We start from the raw sequence: 24,533 nt of genomic DNA, 5'->3' as shown, positions 1-24,533 counted from the left end.
GGGGACACTGAAACATGTCCGTCCTTCCTTCCCACTAGGACTCTCTAGCTCCTCACAGCATCCAGCCTCCTCCTGTGGTGGAGGCTGCATAGCACAGCTCGTACCGACCCCGAGGGTCTCACCCACACCTCACTCCTCAGCAGCCCTCAGTCCCAAGGGGACCAGGGCAGAAAGAAGCAATGGACCTTCCTCAGCAGCCGGGCTAAGCCCTGGAGGAGAGCAAGAGCTCATGTCTGGGAGATGCTCAGCTAGGGGTTAGTTGCAGGCACATCTAGCAGAGACAGAGTTGGCGAAGGCGGGAGTAGCAGGGAGGCAACAAAGCGAAGCAGAAGTAGGATAGGAAGGTGGATGGGGAGGAAGACAACTGTGCTAATCCCCACCTCATTGAGTGTCTCCACAAGAAGCAGGGGGGACATTAGGACTCTGGTTCGTACCCCTTCAGCTGTGGCCTCTTAGAGGCTGCAGCAACAGGCAGCTGATAAATGTGCTTGCACAAAAGAAACAAGCTCTGGATCCCTTGGAGGCCCCCACAGGCGGCTCTCAGCCATGGGCGTCTTGGGGTTTGGTGGGGGATCCTGAGATCTTGGATTCACTTTTCTGGAGGGTGCAAACCAGAGACGTGAAGGAGCCCCCCTGCAGACACCAGCAGTTCGCTCCCCATCGAGGGCTGGCGAGCGTGGCCCTCCCTGCACACAGCCGATGCCAGCACTGCATCCCCCAGCCCTGGTCTGGGGGCAAACGACTGCTTGGAAATGGGAGGGTTTGTCTATAAAGCAAAGCAGGGAGTTTGTGGTGATGGGGGGTGCAGGGAAGTGCTTGCAAACTGACTTGAGAGCACCAGAAAGGCTTTGAAACCTGGCAGCCATGCCGAGGAGCCCAAGGACTGGACAATGAGGGGAAGGACACTCTACAGCCCCGTGCTGCATGTCCTGGCTCCCTGCTCCACACCAAGCTGTGCCTTCCTCTCTGCTCCACAGCCTGGGAGAGGAGCGGGTGGTGCCCGCACACCCTCCACCTGCCACAGGCAGGGACAAACCCTGTCCTGGAAGTGCCACAAACACCATCACCCTGCCAGGAGCTGCCTGCGCCCAGCCACCCTGCGCAACCTCATCTCATCCCTTCAGCTCCTTCCCAGGCTCATCCCCACTGTCCCCTGCTGCCTCACCTCTCACTTGCGCACCCACGCCAACAGTGCATCGTCACAACCCTAGCCACCCCGCTGGCACAGCCCTGGCCTCATCTCCCACCCTCTCTACCATGCAGAGAGCCAGACCCCCTGCCAGCGGCTCTGTCCCTGCTCACCACCCCGGCGCTGCCTCCGCAGTCCCTCTCGTCCCTGCTCACTGCCCCGTGCCTGCTCTCTCGTTCCCCCAGCAAAAACCTTCATCTGCTTTACTGCTTCTCCACCAGCAGCAGTGGCTAATCCAGCAGGGAGTCCCTGGCTTCTGCCTGACCTCGAAACGCAGCTTGCGGGGGGACAGGGACCAGGGGGTAGCACAAGCAGCTGTCAGCTCACTGTCCGATGTGAAGTGAGGATGCTCCAGCTCAGCACACAAGCCCATGCACGCTGGAGCACAGCACGCCCGGCGCACCCCCTCGGCACGGCTCCATCCTCACCTCTGCACGCCTCCCGGCCGTGTGCTGGAAGCCTCGTGCTCCCTCCTTCACCCCCTCTCCCTCCGGGCTGTCCCATCCCTGCCAGGGCCAGGGGGCTATGGCCAAGGTCCGCCCCAGCTCCGGCGGGTCCCTGCTGCTCCGCACCACCTCCTGCCGACCCCTACACCGCGATCTCGTCCTCCAGGCTGTCGCCCAGGTCCTGCCTGGGCTGGACGTGGAGCAGGCGCGGTGGTTCCTCCTGGGACCAGGAGTCGCGCTCCTCGCTCTCGTCCGTGTTGGACTCGTACTCGGAGGCGATGCCCGACTCGCGAAACTTGATGAGCTCCAGGCTGCCCAGCACAGGCTCTGGGGCGGGCGGCCCTGAGCCCGGCAGAAAGCGGTAGCACTCCAGCTTCACCAGACAGTCGTTCCTACCTATGGGGCTGCCCAGGGTGCTGGGCAAGCCTGAGCTGGGGCCCAGCGGCGGTGGGTGGGTGTCCTCAGGCTGCGGGGTGGTCGGGTCGCAGAGGACGGGGAGGACGTTGGAGCGGAAGGTGATCTCCAGCAGACTGTCCTGGGAGCCCGCTGCAAGAGAAGGGCACAGCTGAGAGGCAGGCAGTGCCACCCCGGCTTGCCTGGGTGTCCCCTGGCCACCACAGCTGGCTGCAGACTGGCCAGAGGACGACGGTCTGGGGTCATTTTGGCGTCAACCTCCCCACCGCTACCATTTAGAGGGGCTCATTTGGCATCACTGGTGCCAGGAGCTGCTGCTGGCCAACAAAGAGCCAGTTTTGCAGGATAAAAAGTTCTCTCTCCCACCCCAGCTCCTGCAGGGAGCTGATGGTCACATCTGCTGGAGAGGAAGGTCAAGGAGGGGCTCTTGGGCACGTAAGGAGCTGGCCTAGATCATGCAGCCACTGGGGAAAGGGGACATACAGCTGATGGACGTATGTGACTACGTGTCTATACAGCCCTCCCCATGCCCCTTCCCACGCTACATGCAAGCACCCTGGCGCACACGCACAAGCCAGGCCAGAAGGGCACTAATATTCCCCTACACAAAACCACTGGAAATGCACAAAAACCCAAAGAGAAACACCCACATGCATGTCCTCCACAGACCCGGCTAGCTGCGTGGGGAGACGAAGGGGCAGGAGCGCTTACTTGTGTTGTTCCCCGCCAGCTTCAGCTCCAGCTCCTGCACCTGTTTGACCAGGAGCGAGATGTGCTGCAGCAAGTCCTTGTTCTGGAGCAGGAGCTGGTGCACGCGAGCCTGGGCCTCCAGCCGTGCCGCCGCCTCCGCGGCCAGCTGGTCCTTCAGCAAGTGGACCTGTGTGACAGGAGAGAGTGGGTGAGCACATGGGAGATGCTGCTCGAGGGCTGAGAGCTTCGACTCCGGCCACCCCTGCTCATCTACCAGGGCTCACCAGCATCCCACCAAATGATGTGATGAAGAAGCCATTCCCTGCGGGTACCCGCAGATGTGATGGGGAGAGTGGGGGCAGGCAGCAGTGTCACACCAGGGCACGCTCAGCAAACCCAGCGCATGGTCCCCTGGCCTCTCTGATGGAAAAGCCGGAGGCAAAGGGAGGTGGCGCTGACTGAACCGTCGGTCACCCACGTGTGCTGCGAATGCACAAGGAAAGGGCAGCCCAGGAGGAAGCCAGATGGATGCGGAAGAGAAGACACGCTCGACCGACTGGATGGTGCTGCGGGTGCATGAGGGCGCAGCCATGCGCCGTGAGCCAGCCCTGGCCGAGCTGTCTTTCTGGGCAGGTTTCCCAGAGACAGGGTCCTGCCAGCGGCATCTGTCGCTAGCAGGGGCTGGAGCATCAGAGCTGCCATGGAGCTGCAGGCGGCTCCGGCTGCGACAGGCACGACATGCCTGGAGCAATGCAGATGGCAGAGCGCTGTTGAGACATGGGGACGCAAGGTGGCTGCTCATTCTGGCCCTGGGAAGCAATGCCTGGACGTTAGCCCGTGGGGAGCCCATGGGCAAGAAGCCCATTTCAGCATAACTACCCACAAGCAAGCATCTGTATCACCAGCAGCAGGTACCAGGGAGGGTGGGACGCTGCTGGGTGAGACCAGCCAGGAGCCCCTGCCCAGGGGCAGCGGGTGCAGCTCTCTGATCTGAGCTTGAGCAAGGAGAGCCCCAGGAGCGTACACCGGACAAGGGGACAGCAGTGCAGAGCCACCCAGGGGCCACACCAGCTCAGCACCCCTTCCTGCCACCCACCCATCGCTCCTATAAGCGCTCCTCTCTCCAGCAAGGACTGAGCCAGCCAGGCTCGTGGGGAACTGGGAAAGCATGGATTTAGACACAAACAAACAAAAAACCAAAACACAACTCCCCCCGACAACCAACCAAAAAAGACAGTTTTACCTTGGCCTAGAAAGTGACCTTGGGGAAGAGCGGGGAGCTCCCTGTAGCCTGCCAAAGCTGTGAGCTGCTGCTGCGGCTGCAGGGCCCCAAAAGCAGCACAGCTGGGGGCCACCTGCCCTCCTGGATGGGTACCAGGAGGCAGTGCCAGGTCTGCTGGCAGGCAGGTGCTGCCTGCTTTGTCCTGAGCTGCCCAAACGCAGCCAGCAAGGCAGCAGGGCAGTGCCCTTGGCAGAGCAGAGTTGAAGCACAGCGAGCTCGGGGGGTGGCAGGAGGCCAGGCAAGGGGCTGGGACTTGCAACCGTCCATGAAGCCAGACCAAAGGCAAAGGGGGTGCAAGACTCTGCAGGCAGCACAGAGCTCTTCTGGTTTGCCTGCGGGCCCCCAGCCAGGTGAGACACCCCACACCACTGCTGCAGGAGCCACAGTCACCTCCTCCTCCTGCCAGTGGTGGGACAGCGGGGTACAGCAGTGCGGTGGAACGGGGACCCTCTGCCGAATGCTGGTGGGTGAAGGGGAGAACCCGAGCGGAGGTGGAATCATGTTTAAATGCTGAGCGGGTGCCAAAGCTTGGTGCTGGTAGCATCAGCCTGGAAGTCATCCTTCCTCGCAGCTGGCAGCTGTCTCTGTCACAGGCGCCAGCAGCAGGGGCCAGGGGATGCTCAGGTGATGCCGGGAGAAGATGCGAGCAGAGCCCAAATGTCATGCCTTGCAGAAGGGCAGTGGCTCATGCCACCAGCCCCCTGGGGACAAGACCGAGGAAGGACTCCTGGCCTTAATTCAAGAGAAGGAACTTTCACAGGTATCTGGAAACGCCTTGCAAAAGCAAGTCTCTGGTCAACAATGGAACTAAATGGCATTTCATCCTCAGCCAAGTAATTAGAGGCTGAGATAACTACAGGATGGTCCCCATAGCTATAGACCAAGCACAGATCCTGGTCAACACAGTGGATCTCCCGGCTTTGTTTGTAAAGAATTAAGCCTGTGCCCATCACCACATGTTCAGAGACAAATTGATTTGGTACTTTTTGAGAGAAGATAAGTGCCATTGACAGAGGTGTTGATGTAACGCATGCAGTCATCTGAGAGGCATTCGACATGACAGGGCCCAACTTTTTCATTAATAAATTACAATGATACAAAATCACCACAGCGTGCGCTGAAGGGATTAGAGAGCAGCTAAGTGACAGCTCCAGGGACAAGAACCACTCTGGAGTGGGCAGAGGTCCAGAGCAGGGCGTCAGCCCTTGGAGGGAGGGGGATGAGGCTGCTGGCTGCCATCCCAGGAGCCAGCCAAGAAATGGCGTTTCACTATTTCAGATTTTTTTTTATCTGGAAGTAGGGAGAAAAAGAAATCACCACTGCAAGGCTCTGCAGGTACACAAAGACTGGGAACTACCGAAGGTGAGCAGTCCCTACCACAGAGGGACCCGGCTTTGCCTGGCAAGCTTTGCCTGTAGCAACACTAGACTTGGGCAGACACAAAGGATCCCCTGAGGATGCAGGTCCCTCTTCCAGAGGGGAAATCAACTTCCCAAGCCCGTGATCCCAGAAGGCACGCCGGCTCTCAGGGCAGCAGCTCGGCCAGAAGGACCAATACTGATTTTCTGATGTGAGAAGAGGAAAGCCGCAGGAAAGCACAGAAAGGCTGCTGGAGCCGACCGCTCAGGCCAGGAAGAAAGTCGAGCAATTGCACAGAGCTCTGTGAGGGGTCGGGGAACAAGTGAAGCTAAGGTAATGAGTTGGATAAAGCAGACAGAGCTGCTTAAATGAGAAATACCTGCATGGAGAATGAGCTGCCAGCTGCACAGCCCAGGCAGCAGTCGGCCGGGGCTAATGCTGAGGCCAGGCACTGGCAAGCAGACAGGGGCCAAAGGACCAAGAAACCTGGTGGCACGCAGACCTAAGCACTTCATCTTTTGTGACGGGGTCAGGGCAAATTGCCACTCCTCTCCCCTTGCTGCACAGCCCAGGAGATGGTCCCTCCCCATCCCCTGTGCCCCAGCTTCTCCCACAACCACCACCTGAGCATCTCTGCCTGGAGGCAGCCTGCCCTCCCCGTGGAGCTGCCTGCTTTCAACACTGTCTCCAGGCAGGGGATACTCCGGCAGCACCGAGGGGCTCGGTAGCGTGCCCCAGCCCTGCCGCTGCCCCCGGGAAAGAGCGGAGGGGAGAACCTGTGCCACGGCCACTTGCGTCTGCTGCTGCTGCTGCTGCAGGAGCTGCTGGAGAAGCTGCATTTGGTGGTGGGCAGAGAGGGGTGTTCCCAGGTCAGGCAGCTGGGCAGATGAGGGCAGCAGCATCTTGGGCGATGCTGTCAGGATATCTTCAGGGTGGAGGCAGCCCTGCAAAACACCGATGTCGAAAGTGTGATCCCGTGCCCCTTGCCACGGAGAGCCGCCAGTAGCACACGGGCTGCGGCATAGAGCAGCCCCCCAAAATACCCAGGAAAGAACCTGCTGCATTCAAAGCAAATGCACACTTTGCTGGGGGTGCTGAAAAACTTTGAAGACAGTATTTTTTCAGTTTTGACAACAGCCCAAATACTTTCATAGAAAATTCCCGAAAAGGCTGATGCTTCCCATGGGAATTTCCACTGTAGGAAAAAAGTTTTTTTTTTGGTGGAAAAAAATCCCTATCAGCGCTGCCCCAGACACTTTCCATGTGGCTGCACATAGCTGAGCCTCGGCACAGAGCTCTCCGGGAGCGCCCTGGGCCCCGAGCCAAAGGGCAGCCCTGTGGTGGCAGATGGCTTTGATCTGGGAGCCGGGGAATGCTGCACAATCCCTCCTGATCCCCAGGCCCCCGGGATGCGCATCAGAGCCGTGGGGCCGGGGCCACGCCGTGCCCCAAGAGTAGAGGGCAGGGACTCACGCACCTTGGCGTCGGCATAGGCGCTCGCCTCCTTGCCCACAGCATCGAGGTCGGTCACGCCGCGGCTGAAGTCAAGGATGTCGGCTCCGGGCAGCGGCAGCTCCACAGCATCGATGTCCGTCTCCTCCGCCGAGGCGGCTGCCCTCTCCGCACCGGTGAGGCGGCAGGCTGCGGGAGCAGCGTCAGAGCAGAGCACAGCCCGCTTGGAGCAGGAGCTTGCTACGATGCACCCACGGTACGGCGAGCGCTGCCCACCGGTCCCCATCGCCCCCGTGCCACCCACCCTCCAGGTCCACGGGGGAAGCAGGTACAGAGCGACATGGCTGCGCTGCCTGCTGCTGCCTGGGATGGGGCTTGTGGCCGAAAACACACCCAGCCCCAGCATGCCAAACCTGGGGAACAATGGCCAAAAGCCCTGATGTGGGAGAAACGGGCCACTGAGAGCAGAAGACACAGAGAAAGCTAAAGGAAGGTAAACAAGAGATTACGGGGAGAGAAAAACACAGATGCTCAGAAATCCCCAGGGAACTGCATATCGTGGCCGGGACATTGTGCAGAGGAAAAACAAACAATGACAGGTCCAGGACAGCCCAATGATTAGGTCATCACGACAGCGCTGGTTGCAGAGGCAGGCAGGAAACCACGGCACAGCCCAGGCTGCTCCTGATGGGATGGGGGGGATCTAGCACCCAGCATGGGGCTGCAGGGCAGGCAGCCCACACGGGGACGGGCAGCAGGACCCACCAGCATCCCAATGGGCACTGGAGGTGTTTGACCAACCTCTTGCAAAACATCTGTCTCCCCTCCAGCACAGCCACTGGCACCAAGGAGCACAGCAGCTCCCCGGGGCCCCGCAGAGCCTGGGGCGACAGGGTGGATCAGCAGCCCCCAGCCAGAAGCATCCCTGCACCCTCTGCCATGGGGCTGAGAAGGGAGGAGGGGGGGTCCACAGGCTGCCTGCAGCCCTGGGAGCTTGATGCAAGATCTCGAGCATGGCTTCGTGCACGCAGGGAATTGCAGAGGTGGCGATGGACCATGAGCTGGGTCCATGGCAGAGAGCTGCCTCAGGACGCAGGGAAGGTCTGTGCTTAGGGCAGCTTCTGTGGAAGCAGCGAGGAAACGTTTGCAGCGTGTGCAGCTGAGCACGGAGAGTATTTAGGCGCCCAGCAGAGTCCTGAGCACTGCTAATGGGCTCCCAGCAAGGGGGATGTCTGCGAGGATGACGGCTAACACCTAGCGAAGGCTCCTTGCTGGGCAAGATCCCAGCTTGAGCCCGAGGTGCCGCAGGCCAGATTACTGTGCAAATCCATTCCCCACAGGTGTCAGCCAGCAAGGAGCGGTATGGGAAGACAGTGACTCTGCAGACCGCGTCTGCCAGGCTCCAGGACCCCCACGCTGCCCCCGCCTCCGCCCTCGCAGAGTACCTGGGACGTCCAGATCATCGCCGTTCCTCTCACTGTCTCCGTCCTCCTGCCCATCCGCGTTTTGCTGGGTGTGCTGCAGGCTCAGCTTGTGGCAGACCTCGAATGCCTGCCCCACCGTCCGGACGATGCGCATGGCTTGGCTCTGCGGCAGGAGAGGAGAGGAGAGGAGGAATGTAACCTCAGTTGGGCTGCCCCTGCCTGGTGACCTCCCCAGCCTGGCGCAGCTCTTGCGGGTCTCTGTGTGCTGCCGCATGGACTGAGGCACCAGAGCTCAGATCACCAAGGTGCTCCGGGCCGCCAGCTGCAGCGCAGTGCCACAGGGGTCCTGCCCCAGCCACCCCACCGAGACCCCGCGATGGCGGGATGCGCATCCCAGCATCTTTACCTTCTTCTTGGATTTGAAGACGTTGCACCTGAAGACATTACTAGACCCATCCCTGGCAATGTAGCTGAAGATCTTTAGGTCCTGGGAGTCGTGAGACACATAGAATATCCTGCAAGGACAGAAAGGAGGGGAGGATATCGTCTACAACACGCATATTACCTACAGTGCCCAGCAGACAGGCAAGGCCACAGCCAGCGCTTCCCAGGGCACATCCTGGGGTGCTGGCAGATGCCCAGCCTCTACAGCACATCCCTGCTAAAGCCCATCAGAAATTTTTTTGGCAGTGGTTTTGCCTCGGCTGGGAAAATTAGCCTGCTGACTCACCAGCAGCAAGCATTTTGCGAAGGCAGCACAGGGCTTTCTCTGCTCAGCCCCCAGGGACAGAGCTGGCGGCACAGGAGCCCTCCAGGGACTGAGGAGAGCAAACCTCACTCCTCCGCCTTGCCTGCTCAGAGAGCTGACCTCGCTCAAGTGCCTGCTGCCCCCTCCCCGGCATGGCTGGGGCTGTTCCTCACTCCCATTCAGCTTCCCTGGGACACAGATGCCCCATGCTCTCAGCTTTTGTCAACGAGATGGAGGAAGAGAGCTGGGGACTTTTGGAGAGCACAGCAAGTGAGGGGAGCTGCCCTCCGCGGGGACAGTGGTGGCTCTCCATGGTCAGTCCCCAGCAGGGTGCCGGTGCGGTCTGGGGTAAACGGCACGGCAGAGCCACCCAAGTCTCCGTCCTCTCGCTGAGCAGGCTTACCTGTAGATGGGATCATGCATGACAAGCATTTTGTTCTCGTCCCAGGCCCATTCTTTTTTCTGCAACAAAAGAAGCTGAAAATGAGTACGTCAGATGCTGCCCTTGAGATCAAGGACAGGGCAGAGACAGTCCAGGGACAGACCCAGGAAGCTCTTGTCACAGCTCTGCTGCTGCTCCCCTGCAACCCTTCGCCGCGGCCCGGGTCCTGCCGGGCACCAGCGATGTCCCACATCACCTCCCACAGGGCCCCCCAAGCCCCTTCTACACCCACATCAGGACAGGCTCAGCCACCCTGCGGGAACATGGCTCATCCATGGCCGATCCCAGCCCATCCCTCCTTCTCCCAGCCCAGCAGAGTTTCCCAGAAATTCAAGGATGCTGCAGGTCCCTGCACTACGAGGGGAGGGCTCCCGCTGCTGAGGCACCGCTGCCCCAGGGACCAGGGCTGCCTACCTTCTTCTTCTTCTTCAGAATGACCTTCACGCCGTCCACTGACACGATGAGACTCACTTTCTTCTTCTTTATATTCTTGGCTTTAAACTCATACTGTGGGCGATGGAAGAAAACACCTGAATTAGCCTTCCTGCGCCAGGAAAGCCCCAGGGAGGGCTGAAGAGGCTCCGATGGGAAGGGGTGAGAGGGACAGGGAAAGGTTTCCCCGACCCCACGTGCCTCCCTGAGCACATGCCTGCATCAGCCTGCGCATCCAGGCTAGGACAGGACAGGGGGCCTTTTTGCCCCGCAGTGTCCCCGTGCCCAGCATCCGGAAGAGCACGTTCCGAATCAATCCAGCCCCTGGATGTGGATAATGCTTTGCTCAGCCCAGGATGCTGCTGGAAACATTAACTTGTGTTTCAAAGGCACTCGCTCTGCCCCTCTGAAGGGCCATACCTCTCTGGAGAGGGACCGCCACCTCCCCAGCCCTGCCAGCCCCCAGGGCTCCGCAGCCCGGCCGGGTTTGCCCCGCTGGCTTGTGGCCATTGCTGAGCTCTGGTAAGGGAAGTGGCATTTCGAGTGGGGATCGTTTTTGGGCTCAGTATAAAACTGAAGATGATTGCTGAGGACTCTGTGAACCTCTCCAGGGGAGATGGGATAATGCAATTACCCACTTCAATTAGAATTCACTGGACAGGAAAAAAACCCAACAGGAACTTCCAAAGATCAGTGACTAAACACAAAGCTCTGGTCTGGCCAGGGGAGAGAATGAGATGCCCCAAAATCCAGCCACTTTTGCATTTAGAGTCTTACAAGCAGGGAGGGGGCTGGCGGGGGAATAGGCTAGATGAGCCATTTAGGCTGAGCAACTCCGGCTGTGGGACTTTTGGGGAGTCCCATAACTGGTCTACCACGGGTGCACCCACATCGGGTACCCAGTGTGCTGGTCCCACTCGCAGGGTGCTGCGCACAGCTGTGGGGACAGATCCTCTGCGCCCGCCCAGCGGCAGAAAAGCCCTGCATCCTGCACCTCGCACACCGGAGGAAGAGGAATTTAATTTATCCTCTCATTATTTCGCCAGTCTCTCTGCAGAGGGAGCACAGGGCAGGCGCCCTGACGCAAAGTCCTGCCTCTGGTCCGCGCTGAGCCTCGGTGTGACATTTCCAGCACTGCATGATGTATTAACTTTGGCAGCCAGAGCCAGCAGGCAGGAAAAGCTGCTGGCCCTGACCTGCGATCGAATGATAAAAGACTTGAAAATAAAATTCCTCAAAGCCATTTTAAAGTTGCCGACGGGGATGGGAGATACAGATAACTCGGAAAACAGTGGAGGGGGGAACGCAGCTCTGCCCTCCCCAGTGCACAGACAAGGCAAGCTGTGCAAGCCCACCCGCTCCGGGGCTGAAGCCATGGTGATGGGCTGGAGAAAGCAGAGCTCAGGCTCCCACCATGGCTACAGCCAGCCTCAAAATCCCCTGCACAGACCCATATTCTGCTTGCAGGGCTTACTCCTCATGGAGAAGGGTCTCACCAGAGTCCCTCACCAAAGAGCCCACTGGGGTGGGTTTCCAAGTCCCATCTCTCATATTCCCCTTCCCCGTTGTTACAAGCAGAGGTGGAACTGCAGCCAAGAGCCCCCTCTCTGTGCCTTGCTAAGACATCAGACCAGTACTGAGATCACAGCAGTGTGTCTGGTACCCAACACTAAAGAAATGTCTTGATTTAGCCCTGAAAAGGTGAGCTCCAGCCCGGCTACCTTGGAGTAATTAACCCAGCACCTTCTGAAGCTCTGCATGTGATTTTTCCAGGAGCTGCGGGCTGAGCTGGATGCTCTCTGCAGCACCCAGAGCGACTGCACTGCACCTTGTGGAGCTGCAGCCTGATTTATTGGTCCTAACGATCATTGATTATAAACATTAAGTTGCATTTCCGAGCTGCTGGACCCATGGGGTTTCTATTCTGGGACATCCCAAGTGCTAATGAATGTAGGCTTGGAAGAGACAGCAACTCTGAAAAATATCTCAGAGTGAGAGAGACTATTTTTAGCCTGGTTTTTGGGTGAGTAACAGCCCCAGGACAGCAATGCAGACAGGCCAGGACGTTTCAGCAAAGATGCTACCCAGCCCCGGCATGTGTTTCAGGGACAGAATCAATGCAGAGCTCCTCGGAGAGGCTTCCGCAATCCCTGGCTGCAGGTAATGGATTCTGCCCGGGCTCGCCCTGAGCCTGGCAGAGGGGAGTGCCATGGGGAAAGCTGTTTTGCCTCTGCCATGCTGAAGCCTAGGTCCCCTCATGCTGACAGCTCACGGCAAAACTCCAGCAAGAACCGACGGGAGCAAAGAAGTCAAATTCTCAGAAGGGTCGACTGGCCAGATCTGTTAAGCCCTTGCATAAATCCAGGCCTTTATCCCGACGCTGAGGTGAGAGCCAAGCTCCTTTGCAAGTCCGAGCCATGCGCTTAGAGAGCTATTGCACACCCCGCCCCAACCAGAGCTCGTTAGCACAATCACTCCAATGAGTCCAGACGCTCTTTGGGATACATTTCCCATGCAACAAAGCGCAGCTCTAGCTAATAAAATGCTAATGAACTCATGCCCACTGGGGCTCTAATGAAACACTAACCGTAATTTAATAACAAATTAGCGAGGAAGAGGATTCAATAAAATGGCAATTCACCCGAGCTGCTTCTTGCATCCCTGGGCTGCGCTGGGCAGGCACGCCAAGTCCCGCGGGCCAGGAGATGCATTGCTGATTTTTGCAGACTTTCAAATTTGAGTTTGGGCAAATAGGTGCAAGAAGGGAGGAAAAGCACCCAGGAGAGAGGGGCAGCAGACCAAACTGAGAGGGAGCACGTACTGCTCTGCAGAGCCCGGCACGCCGTTCATGTGCTGCTACCCCCCTGCTTACAGCCACAGCGTGCAATTTGCTCTGCCTTGTTCACAAGGCTAATTCAGCAAACCAGAGGGATTTCACCCCAAGCAGTAGCTCTGGCTAGGGTCAAAGGGAGCACTAGGTTTGCACAGTTCCTCTAAGTGAGATTGGAGCCACAGAGACTGTAAGAGATGAACCCAAAACTGTGCAGGGCAGAATCTGTGCGCAGACCTGCCGGCTCACAGTGCAGCAGTTCACATTAGCAGTGACAGCAGCTGCCACGACCAGCCCCGCTCAGTGCCCTGCCGTGCCAGGATGCTGCTCGCTGGCTACGGCAGGAGAAAGGCTCGTCTCACCACAAGTCCTTGCACACCCCAGCAAGCCCCTGCAGCTCCCAGGAAGGCAGCAGCTGATGGTCGTAGTCAGCCCGAGGCACCAGGTGAGGCACCGGCCCAGGAGCAGTACTCAGGGCTGGGCTGGGTGCCCTGCGTGCACCCTGGCTCTCCCCAGCCCAGGAGGGGTAGCTGGCCCTATGCTACCTCCTTGGACTTCTCCAAAGCAATGGCAAATCTTTTCCATTAGCAGACTACAGATGCCAGTATGGGCTTTTTGTTCATGAAAACTGCTGGACATCTCAGACAGTCTCACCGACATGCTGCATGTCGACAGGACCTGCCCTTGCTAACATCTGCCCTGCAAGCCCGTTTCCTTTACTGGGGCTACGGAAAACCTCTCTCTGTATGACTGATCAGGACCTCCCTGGCTTGGAGTTATTCTTGACCACAGCTCTGTCTGCCCTGGGCACAGAGATCTGCTGGGTCTGCCCACATTCCCTCCTTCTGCTGTGAAACAGAGAGAGAAAGCTTAAGAGGAGAAAGCTTAAGGATGCAAAGCATTAGGGTTTTAGCTTTCTGTGTTGCTGGGAGGAGAGCAGAGGTGATGGCAGGGTTGGAAACACCACCAAAAGGGACTCCAAGATGGTCTGCACAGCCACAGCAACTGCCGCTGCATCCACAACCAGCAGGCACCAGCTGACCCAGAGGAGAAGAAAACCTGCACGTTTTCCAGGGACGTTGGACCAACGCTATACAACCCTTGCCGGGAATACATCCTGCATCCCCAAAGGTGCGCTAAAAACCACACCATCGCCGCTAACGAGCTTCTCACCGAGTGTGTGCATGGCAAAGCAGAAGTGGGGTTTCTCAAAGCCACCAGCGTGGGACCCGCTCTGCTGCCGGGAGGGGACGGGGATGCTCGGAGGGAGCTTTGCTACGCATCACAACAGGAGCAATAGGAGTGCCTCTGTAATCGGGTGCAGGGAGCTGGGTGACAGCAATTCACCCCGCGCTCTCTGAATACCGCATTCTGATTTTAGGCGACTGCTTCAGGAGAAAAACCACATTTCCCTCCGTTGAGGGAACCAGGATGATAAGCTCAGCTAGTGATGGCTCCAGCTTGGAGAGTTGAATCCCAGCCTACTGTTTAATAAAGAAATGATACAGAAATAATTATCCAGCTTGGGATCAAGGAAGGAAAGAGGATTTGTGCAACTTCCCCATGATTCCCTTTGGTTTCACACCATGTAGCATTTCACTGTATTACTTATAACTAACTAAATGGTGTAATGGTCAGAAGAGCTTTCTTGGCCTTCAACCCAGGTAGTTTGCCCATCCTGGGCACGATTCTGGATCTTTAAATATCTGTAATAATACTACAAGTTTGGGTTAATTACATTAATTCTTGGCTATAGCAATGTGGCAATCCCAGAAGATAGATAAGAAATAATTTCAGGGAAATACACAGAGAATGGAAAGAGCAACAGCGAAACCTGTCTGTTCCTGGACTTGCACAGCTCCACAGTCAGTCTCCAACTGAAGCTCTAAGTACTCTACTAAAATTTTTAAGCAAAGATTGAAAATGGACATCTGAGATATGCCAAAGTTAAAAAAAAATTTTTTTTCAAGAAAAAAAGTAAAGGTGGTCTCACTAATGAAAAAGAAGTATTAGATCCCTCATAAACTCCAACCAGCTAAGAAGCGAATAAAGATTATTCCTTAATTTTACACTGCCCACAAAAAAACATGTTCATCTTCTCAATTAGAAAAGAAGCATCTATTTCATCAGAGCATGAGAGCCTTACCATTGACCTCAGGTTAGTGGGAGTCTGTTTTCAACATCTGTCTTTTATGCAGAGTTCACTATTTAAATAACTTTACATGGAAAATAATGCCAGCTGGTGTATGCATCATTGCGCAACACATTCCTACTGGCAGAGTATTAAAATTGCCCTTTCTGAAGAACAGAGTAACATATGTTGCTTAATAGAGAACGCATGTAACCTCGTCAGCTTAGAGTAAAATTATATATGAATCCAAGTGTGATGGGTATGTGTGAAAAGCATGGAAAACTCAGCGTCCTTAAAAACATGTTATCCATCCCTGTCGCACTGTTTCTACCCAGTAAAAGTGTAAGAAAACTTGTAACCACGCACTGCATGGAAGGTTAGGCAGATCAGACGCTAAAGAGGAGAGATGTAGTCTTTCTAGATTCATCATCCCCCCACATTCACAAGCATCTGAAAAAGGTTAGTCTGAATAAAAATGCCCTCATTTCATTCCAGCCCATCTAAACTGCAGTGGGTACAGATTTATGTCTGCCCACTAGCACTCTCCATCAGTAAGGGAAGGTACCAGGCATGCTATATGGTCAGATTGTGCTAGCAGAATACAAATAAACAGAAAAATTTTTAATGGAAGTTCCCCTAAATGCATCGAGCTGTCCCTGTCCCCTTCCATCCTCTATCCCCCTCCTCCTCCTCAAATAAAAAAAAATAATAAAAAAAAAAGGTTTACAAGCTTGTACTGGGGAAAGAGCAGTGGTCTGAGAATTCAATTGATAGGGAAAAAGCAATTTCCACAAAACTCATTGCTACTCTGCTAGCTTGGGAGGCAGGAGAAAAAAATCTGCGATAAGAAAAAGAATAGAAGGGGATGTATTTTTTGCCAGAAAACTGTATTTCTTTGTGTTTACATAGAAAGGACATGCAACTCTGAGCAAAGCCGGATCCCACAGAGCCACCTTTGCTGAACGGAAAGGGCTGGCTGGCTGGCAAGGACCCTGCAACGTGAGCGGCCCGAGCTCTGACCTCTCCCTGCGGCGATGCCCCTGCAGCTCTCCCACGGCTCCTGCAGCCCACTTCATCACGGGACCGAAACCGCAAGCGCAGGGCTGGCAGGGCTGGCGCAGCCCCTGGCAGGGGAGCGGGGCAGGGTGCTGGAAACCAGTGCCCACCTCCCTTGGCACCTCGCGGCGGCTCCTCCTCGCAGCTGGCCGGCACGGCAGCTAATAAAATACCTGCACAGTTAGACTTTAACCCAAGGTCAGCTCAGGCTAATGAAAGACGTGGCAGACTAGTGAAGGCTTTCCCAGCACTCTGGGGGGAGGAGCGGTACTGTTCTCTTGACGAAGAATTAACTTATTACAAAATGACAGCTGAGCTTGAGTTCAATCGGCAGAGACTCCACGGCTCCAAGAATTAACGACTGCGGGGGGAAACCACATACCTCGCAATTTCTGCTGCTGAAAACACAGGGAATGAAAGTAAATCTCAGAAATGTACAGGAGATCAGGCGTAACCCACAGGAGTGAAAGCCTGAGAAATCTTGCTGGGATCCTAATAGCAGCAATTGGGAGGAACGGCAAACAACAGCACTGCGCAGGGGACGAGGATTTCGCTTTACTGAACCACACAAGGAAATGGCACCGACACCGGTGCCCTCGGATGACTCACAGCCGCCCACGGGCTGTGCGGGAAAGGGAACCTGGGAGGGACACGGCCCTTTCCTGGCCAGGGGTGCCAAGCCGCCCCGGGGATGGGCGCGGAAAGCAGAAGGAGCAGGAAGGCAGCGCTTGCCACCCACTAGCCCTTTGTGGGGTAAACGACATGCAGAGCTCAGCGCCGGGGTCCTGCCGAAACGCTAGGAGCAGACCGCAGCCAGGAACATCTCATCTCTTCTTTTTTTCCTTCTGGTGCTTTGTTAACTGGAGAAGGAGCGCGACTTCCAGCGTTGGAGGGGCTGCACCACACCGAGGCGGGCAGCACCAGTGAGCACAGGACCGCGACGTCCCTGTGTGTCCCGTGAACCAACAGTTTCTTGGGCCAAAAGGCTGGGAAAGCCCATGCGTAGGTAAGGTGCACACTGCACCCAGCTTGCCAGGTGCAGAGGTACTGTGCGCTGGGACTGGCAGCATGCATATGGGATGCATCAAAGGCAACCGCGCTTGATAAGGATGGGCAAGCTGCAATGCCACTGTGCAGGATGAGCCGGAGATCTCGTTAGAATCACGCAGCACAAGCCCAGGCACACTTAATGTGGGCAAGGAAGAGGCACAGAGAAAGGCTTCCTGATGCGTTTCAGCAGGGAGCACTGGCCATCCAAGAGGAGCCTAACCATTTCAGCTAAACAAGAGAACACGACCAGTATCTCTAAATACAGTGGCAGAAAGAAAAGAGCAATGGAGAGGAAAAGGGAATGATTTAAAATACAGCTTTGGCACAATAGCAAACAGATGCAACCTGGCCAGGAGTAGCCTTGCAGATCAGAAGAGAGTCCCCCGAGCATCTCAGCCACACAGGTCTGGTAATATCAGGGTGGTGTCCAGCAGACAGCTGGGCACGGTCTGCCACACCGCAGGGAGCTGAGGCAGCACTGCCTCTCCTGAGAGCCTGGCTGTCCGATGGGTAGGGCAACAGAGAGCCAGGGGTCCTGCCAGTGGGGTACCCAGGCATGGAGCATCACTCCTTTCTGCTGCAGGCTGCTGCCCCGAAAGCAGAAAGGCACCTGCCAGCCTGCCCCGGCCCACGTCTCCCTCGTGCATCGCCCCAGCTCTACTGAGGCAGCAGCAGACGTTCGGGGATAAAGCGGCTGCAAAGTGAGATACTTCCCACAAGGGTGGTCAGCTTCATCCAAGAGGCATTTCTGAACAAGGCTTCAAAATACCTGTCAGTCCACTTTTCTAGGCTGCACTTTAAGCCCACAGGGGACTCAAGCTTGCTGGAGGGGAGTACATTGGAATACCTGCTGATCAGCAATAAATGGACTAAAACCCATTTTTAGAAGACTGCCTTAAGCCGCCCTACCAAAACGCTGTGCTGCTGCCCGTGTCTGTCGAGGACTCCCCTGACCCTTCGCCACAGGCATGCAATCCCATTGCGGCTCCAGTGAGGATGTGTTACCACCCCAGTTCCCACGTGCAGCTGTAAAGTACATGCCTGGCCATGGTCATGCCCACGCACCACACACCAGCAGGGTGCTCACCCATGGGATGCCAGCAGCACCTCCCTGCTCCCTCCCGGGGCTGGCAGACAAAGAGGCAAGGACAGCAAGGAGATTTGGGGATCCCCTCGGTGTGGTCACTTTGCGTGTTCTCCCTTCTCCTGCTGCCAAAACCTGGGACAAACCAGCCTGCAGCATTCGCACCTGCAGCAGGGATGGCTCCCATTGCGGGGCACGGAGTCACAGAGGCGTTTGGGGGCAGAACCAAGGTTCCCACTGGCTCCATCGGAAAACCGCCGGCACGGCACGGGCAAACATGCTGGACACCTCTGCCATCCTGCCAGCTTGGGTTTGAGCTGCTCCTCAGGCTTAAATTTCCCCCATCACCCTGTCTACACCCCAAAGCTGGTGGCTGTGCCAGTAGCTAGACTTTAATCAAAGGGCACAGTACTTTGGAAGGGGGGGAGGAGTAACGAAGTACTGGATGCTCGTTCTTGGGCTTAACGATGCTTTTTAAAACTCTTTCACGGTTCCTCAGAGTTTGCATTTGCACATATGGGAAAATGCGGCTCTGAGGTGCATGTGTTCATCTGAAATAAGATATGATTTTAGTTTGTACTGACAAGGTCAGTGCCTATTTTCCCATCCAACTTCAGGTTTAATTTTGGTAACCGTCTGTGACGGTCGCAAGTACTGATGGGTATAAATGGGAATCAGTCTAAAAATACCCATGTTGTGAGAGCAGCAGAGCAGAGTTAAGGTTGCTGCTTTGAAACAATCCCTGGATCACAGCATACCCATTTATCACACAAAATATATCTTCCAATAACATTGAGTACTTCACAATAAATTCCTTCTGCTCGGTTTGCTATTTTCTACCAGGTATCAGATAGCTGCCTTGATCCACTTCCTCCAACCTCCCCTCACTACCTCCAAGTTTCACGAGTTGAGGTGGCAAACCGGGACACATACACAAGCCATCTTTAGTCTAAGCAGTTTCACAGGAATCTCAGAGAAATCAGAACTGATAAAAATTAAATCAATATCAATCATAGGGTTAAATGGAGAAAGTTCCTCTAGGTAACAGCTTATTCTCACCCCCTCTTTTGCAGACTTCCATTTACAAGATGATTTACCTCCCTTACAAGAAACCCTTATGGGATCCACACTTCCCTGTCCCAGTCTTAAGGTTTTTTTGGTTTTTGGTTTTTTTTTTTTAAACCCCTTAAAATCAGAGATTCAAAGGAGACCTGATACACATCAGTGTATCTCCCCCTCCCAAGGCAGCTTGCAGCCGCTCTGCGTGCCGTGGAAGCCCAGCGCCGTGCAGGGGGATGCAGCAGCACGGCGCACACGAGGGATGCAGCTGGTGGTGCAGGAGCACACTTCCCAGCAACATCCCTCAGCTCCACCCAGCAGCTCATCAAAGCCATCAACAGGTCCCTGTGCACGTGTTATTGTTCACTTCATTGGGTTTAACTAATACTGAGCTTAAAAGAGAAAGCTGGGGACCCCAGCACAGCACAGCCATATCATTCCTCCCCCAGCCTGGGCACATGCAGTGATGGCTCCAAGCGGGAGCGACCGCTTAAGGGCTGGGAAAAGCAGCGCTTCTCAGCCAGGCGTGAAGGTTGGTGGAGACTGTGCCACAGGCTAGTCCCCAGCCTTGAAAACATCTCTAAACACCTTTCGGAAATCCAAGGAAGCGATAACAGCACGGACTGGACCTGCGTGGGAGGCGGCAAGCTCCCACCTGCCTTCACATGCTGCCATCTCCGATGACCAAACGTGGCGCGTGCGAATTAACCGGTGCGTGGGTGCGTATGGGATACTGGTTGAACTGGTTGCAAAAATAACCAGGCTTTGAGCTGCTCCCTTCGGTTAATGTAAACAAGGCGCGGGCCCTGCGTGCATCTGCAGGCACTGCTTTTGCGCTGCTTTTCACAGCCCTGGAGATACAAGAAGAGAGATGAACTGTACACATTTTAATATTTACCACCTGTTGCTAAAATAAGCAGAAGCACATTCCTTGGAAACCCCACATCTCACTGGAATTTGTGGTATTTTTAATTAGATATGCACTGGTTCGCCCTATGCAGGCAAAGGCAGCGGGTGCACAAGCTGTTTGGTGACGGCTCCTTGCAATCGCCCTTTGAAGAAGGTAAGAAGCTACAAGAGCCTAGAAACGGCCTCTATTCATCCAGCCTACAGTGGGTTTGAACCCACGTGCTAGGATGAGCTTGGCTTAAAGAAAAGCATTGCCATTTGCAGCAGTTCAGTCATGCCCGTATACAGTAATCCTTAATTAAACTCCTGCCTCTTTCTGGCACAGGTAAGACCTGACGCCCTGGGGACCCCGGGAGTGCCGGGTGCTGAGCAGCACAGGCAATGCCCAGCTGGGCACCTTCCTCCACCTCAGCAGGAAAACAAAACTTCCGCGTTCAAGATCGGCTTTCTTCCCCAAATGCTTTCTTTCTAAGACAGACCCTGCCTCAAGGCAGCTGAGATCATCCCCACCCGCAGGGAGGGGGCCGGAGGCAGGGCTGACACCGCAGAAGAGCGCAGAGTCACCCCAAATCCACCCCGAGGGCAGGCGACAAAGAGAGGGGCACCGTAAGAACCTACCCAGGCAGCGCTTCAGGAAGGCGTCATCGCGGCAAAGCGAGCTCAATCAGAACACGGTGAGATTTACGCCCCAAGTTGTGAAATACAGGATTTATTTCGGTATTTTTTTACCACTCACCAACGAGCAGCTCTCCCACAGCTGCATAAAAAGCTTGAGTAAGACCAGTGGAGAAGGCAGATGAGAATAGCCAGGCAGAAGAGCAGTGACAAACTCAAGGAAGGCAAGCTGGTAATACTGTGACTAAATCAGCAATTACGAAATTCAGACAATTAATAAAGAATGAATGAGCAGCAGCATTAAACGCTTAGTGCATCAGAAACAAGCCAGCCCTGTGGGGCTCATTAGATGCCGGCGGTGCTCAACAATGTTTCTGGGTTGTAACTGGAGAAGAGAGGTAATTATTCACATCACACTTGTTTCGTGGTTCCTATTTCAGCAATAACTAATGCAGGTATGAAAAATCATTCACTAAATTCTACATGTTGAAGTCAACAAGTCAGAATAGTGTCCTTTAGAGGGATTTAGAAAGAATTATAGAAAAAATTCCAAGCTAATAAAAGTTCCAAGATTTCAGGCAGGCTTAGAAAACAGCCAATATAGGACTTAATATCAAGCAAAAGGATTGCAGTACAACTCTGCACAGCACTAGTTCTATGCAAGTTGAAATCCTAAACCATCTCAATGAAATTAAAAACATACTTCATAAAGCTATTAGGCTGGCTAAGAAACTTAGAGAATACATTGCTGTTTCCCCCTTTGCATGCATTTTGACAAAAATGTTATCTAAAGTGACCACACAGCCCAGATTAAGGGGCTGAAATCCACCTCACCGGTGGAGCCCCAAGTAAAGCAGTGACAGACAGACAGATGACAGAATGCCACTGTGCTTCCAGGAAACCCCACAGCAAGGACAGCACAGCAATGCTCATTTTTATGCAGGTCGGGAAGAAAAAGAGTATTTGCTATCCAGGTCAAGTGTACAGGAATTTGGCATCTACTCATTTCAGGTTGATTTTATATGGCATTGGCCAAGCAGCCTCCCAAAGGAAAAAGGAACAGAAGCTGCATCCACGAGATGCAGACATGCATCCTAAAAAAATCCTGGAGACATTGAAAGGTGTCATCCCAGTGGAAAGGACACTATGAAAAGAGTGTGGTCCTGGGCACATGAGCAGGGCAACGCGCAGCAAAACAGAAAGGTGACATTATCGCAAAACATGGCACTGCTGAAATCACTACTAATATAATCCATCCCAACATAACATGTTCTGCTTTATCGTACACTTCAAGGAAGCAACAGAAAAGAGTTTAGAAAAAAGCAACAAGAACATGAGGCAGGTTTCCCAGACGCCTAAATCCCAGAGGTTAAAACAAACTCTTTCTATGTAGCTTATCCAAAGAGTAGGCTAGGAGGGGACTTGTCCGCAGATCAGACCTGGGACTCGGGGAGAGCTTCCTTATGTCGAAAGCTCTTTGACTTTAGGCAAATGCAGAAGATCGACTAGCTAGGACTTGAAGCTGGATCCATTCAAACCACAGAAAGACACGTCTTTTTTCACAGAGAGGTCAATGGGACCTGTACCCTGAATCACACTCACCACCAGCTTTGGGCCAATTACTCCGGATTTCTCTTTTTCAGATGTAGAGGTCAGCAGAGATGTGCTCTTTGTGTTTCCAGTACTGGAGAGATACACACACATCCCCGAAGTTCCTGGGAATCAGGGAGTGTTTGAAGGAGTCCAGACCAGTCTCATTCATCATGTTAAGAGGGAGTAAGAAAACGTCATTGGAGCAAAATGCCAAAACAAAACTGGAGGCCTTGGAGGGAAAAAGAAAGAGATGGCTCTCTATAATGCATATCACTGTTGCAACCCAGGAACAATGCTGTAAAACATCACTGGCGGGCTGTGTTCAGTTAAAGAGTTAAGCTGAAATTTAACCATCGTTGCTGAAGTTTCCTGCAGTGAATACCCGCTTCAGGCTGATTTTTGCAGTTTCTGCTGAAACGGATCAGCAGTTTCCATAGGCAAGCATACGGCAAGGAGAACTGGTCTGGTTGGGTTTTTTTTCCCACCATGTTAAACTCATGCTGGTGCAAACCAAGCAACAGATTAAGAATCACTAGCATCCTTGTTCTCCATCAGGGAAGCCTGGCCTGAGAAGGAACGATTTTTTTCTCTGAAAATTCATCCAAATTTGCCTCCATTCTTCATCTACAGTCTTTGCCCTGGGTAGACTTCACTCCAGCCTGCGAAAGTCCAGTCCCTCCAAAAATCCCAGTTGAAGCACATCACCCACTGACTACAGTCTACAGGGACACCAGGGCAGCTGGGGACCGCGTCCACGCCCGCAGTGCCGTGCCGAGAAGCAGCAGCCCTTGCGCCGCCATCGCAGCCTGCCTGCAGGGCAAGGAGGTGCAGGCAGGAGGCGGCAGGGGACCTCCAAGGCTTTCATCGTGCTTTGCACGCTACAGCCCTTCTCCGCTGAAACTGGGAGAGTGCTCAGCTCCTTTATCTTGTTCTCGGCTGTGCTTGTTGTTCTGCTGTCCTACAATAGACACATCCTTTCCTCCAGCTCCCTAATTAAACGAGATCCATTTCACAGACCAGCTCACACAATAGATTTTACAGCCTCTCCTCTTAAACAGATGTGATCCTTTCCTCTACTCCCGTGTGCCGCAGGAACATGCCGTAACACACCCACCCTTACAGCTCTCACAGCCACAAAACCCCGCACCAAAATCCTTCTCACCTTGCCGCAGGCTGCAAGGCAGACTCTGACGCTGCTCTTCCCCCTTGGCCATTTGGTGTACAGCATCCCCTGGAACACCTTCCTGCTGCACCAAGCCAAAAACCACTAAAAATTAATTTTAGCAGTGAAGAAACTGGGGCACGTGGCATTTTTTTTGCAAGGCTGCAGCTCTGCATGTTGCCTCTCTTCTGAAGTGCAGCAGAGGAGAATACTTCAACAAATTAAATCAAGGGGTCCCTGGCCTTCAAGGACCGGCAGAGAAGCACAAGAGCAGAAAGGATCATACACAAGAGTAGCATTTAAAGCGTTGACTTCAGCTTGGTTTCATTTTAATTCAGTCCGGTTCCCTGCGCAGGGATACCTCCCTCGGAAGGAGTCTGACAAGTCACTTAGTCTCCCTGTGTCTCAGTTTCTCATCCACAAAACAAATATTAAATATTGCTTGACCCCTGAACCCCTGCTTGTGAGGTTTTTTTACTCTTTGCTCTCCTTTTCCTAAGCTATTTTCCCCTTAATAACAGAGCAAGAGCCAGGTATCATCTCTGGACACACACTCACGCTTGGCTGGAAGAGGTGGCTGCCCAGGATACGGCTGCCCGTGTCTCTCCTGCTCAGGTTCATGCAACATCAGCTTCAGCGATCAGCACAAGGGAGCGTTTGGACACCCCTCCATCCCAAGAGTGAAACGCTGCCATGATGGCAGCAAACTGATGGAAGCCCTGATTTATTAAAAAACACAGGAAAATTCCATGTTGCAGTAAACCAGAAGGAAAAACCTCCAAATAAAAGCAATGCCATGGGTGTAAGGCGACACAAACTCAAGGGGATTGGAAAAGGGGGACGGGCCCAACTCTCCACTGTGCTGACCAGGAAAGTACTGGGAGATACCAGGATGAGTTGCAGACCCTCAAATCAGCCACACCTCAGCATACCCCTCTCAAACCCATTTTCTCCTCTCAACAACCTCTCAGGTGCACCAGGAGCTTATTCTTATGCACATTTAGGAATTTACTCTAAAACGCAAAGGTAAGTGGAGATGGTTATCTTTGCGTGCAGGTTTCTAGCAGCAGAAGAGACTGTTACCTCTTCGTGACAGTGGTGGGGCTGGAGAGCACCGAGCTGGGCGTGTTATGGCTAGTGACACTGAACACAGCCCTTTCCCTCAA

General features: G+C 54.4%; 1 protein-coding gene across 4 annotated transcripts in view; it reads right to left on the bottom strand.

The window, feature by feature from the left end:
- Positions 1-1,663: 1,663 nt before the first annotated feature.
- Positions 1,664-24,533, bottom strand: part of NOS1AP (nitric oxide synthase 1 adaptor protein) — a 40,650-nt gene continuing 17,780 nt past the window's right edge. The window contains exons 3-11 of one of the 4 annotated variants that reach the window (XM_050900987.1): positions 9,861-9,953; positions 9,408-9,481; positions 8,663-8,771; positions 8,278-8,419; positions 6,854-7,021; positions 6,462-6,482; positions 6,157-6,305; positions 2,761-2,926; positions 1,664-2,181 (exon numbers count right to left, since the gene is read on the bottom strand). In XM_050900987.1, the coding sequence (XP_050756944.1) occupies positions 1,778-2,181; positions 2,761-2,926; positions 6,157-6,305; positions 6,462-6,482; positions 6,854-7,021; positions 8,278-8,419; positions 8,663-8,771; positions 9,408-9,481; positions 9,861-9,953 (1,326 nt within the window). In that variant the 3' untranslated portion in view covers positions 1,664-1,777. Of the gene's footprint in view, positions 2,182-2,760; positions 2,927-6,156; positions 6,325-6,461; positions 6,483-6,853; positions 7,022-8,277; positions 8,420-8,662; positions 8,772-9,407; positions 9,482-9,860; positions 9,954-24,533 lie in introns of all 4 variants that reach the window. The other 3 variants (XM_050900988.1, XM_050900985.1, XM_050900986.1) reach the window with 3 other exon arrangements.

Source organism: Gymnogyps californianus, chromosome 8 (genome assembly GCF_018139145.2).
Source record: "Gymnogyps californianus isolate 813 chromosome 8, ASM1813914v2, whole genome shotgun sequence".
Lineage (NCBI taxonomy): Eukaryota > Metazoa > Chordata > Aves > Accipitriformes > Cathartidae > Gymnogyps > Gymnogyps californianus.
This window is presented reverse-complemented; position numbering and strand designations above follow the sequence as displayed.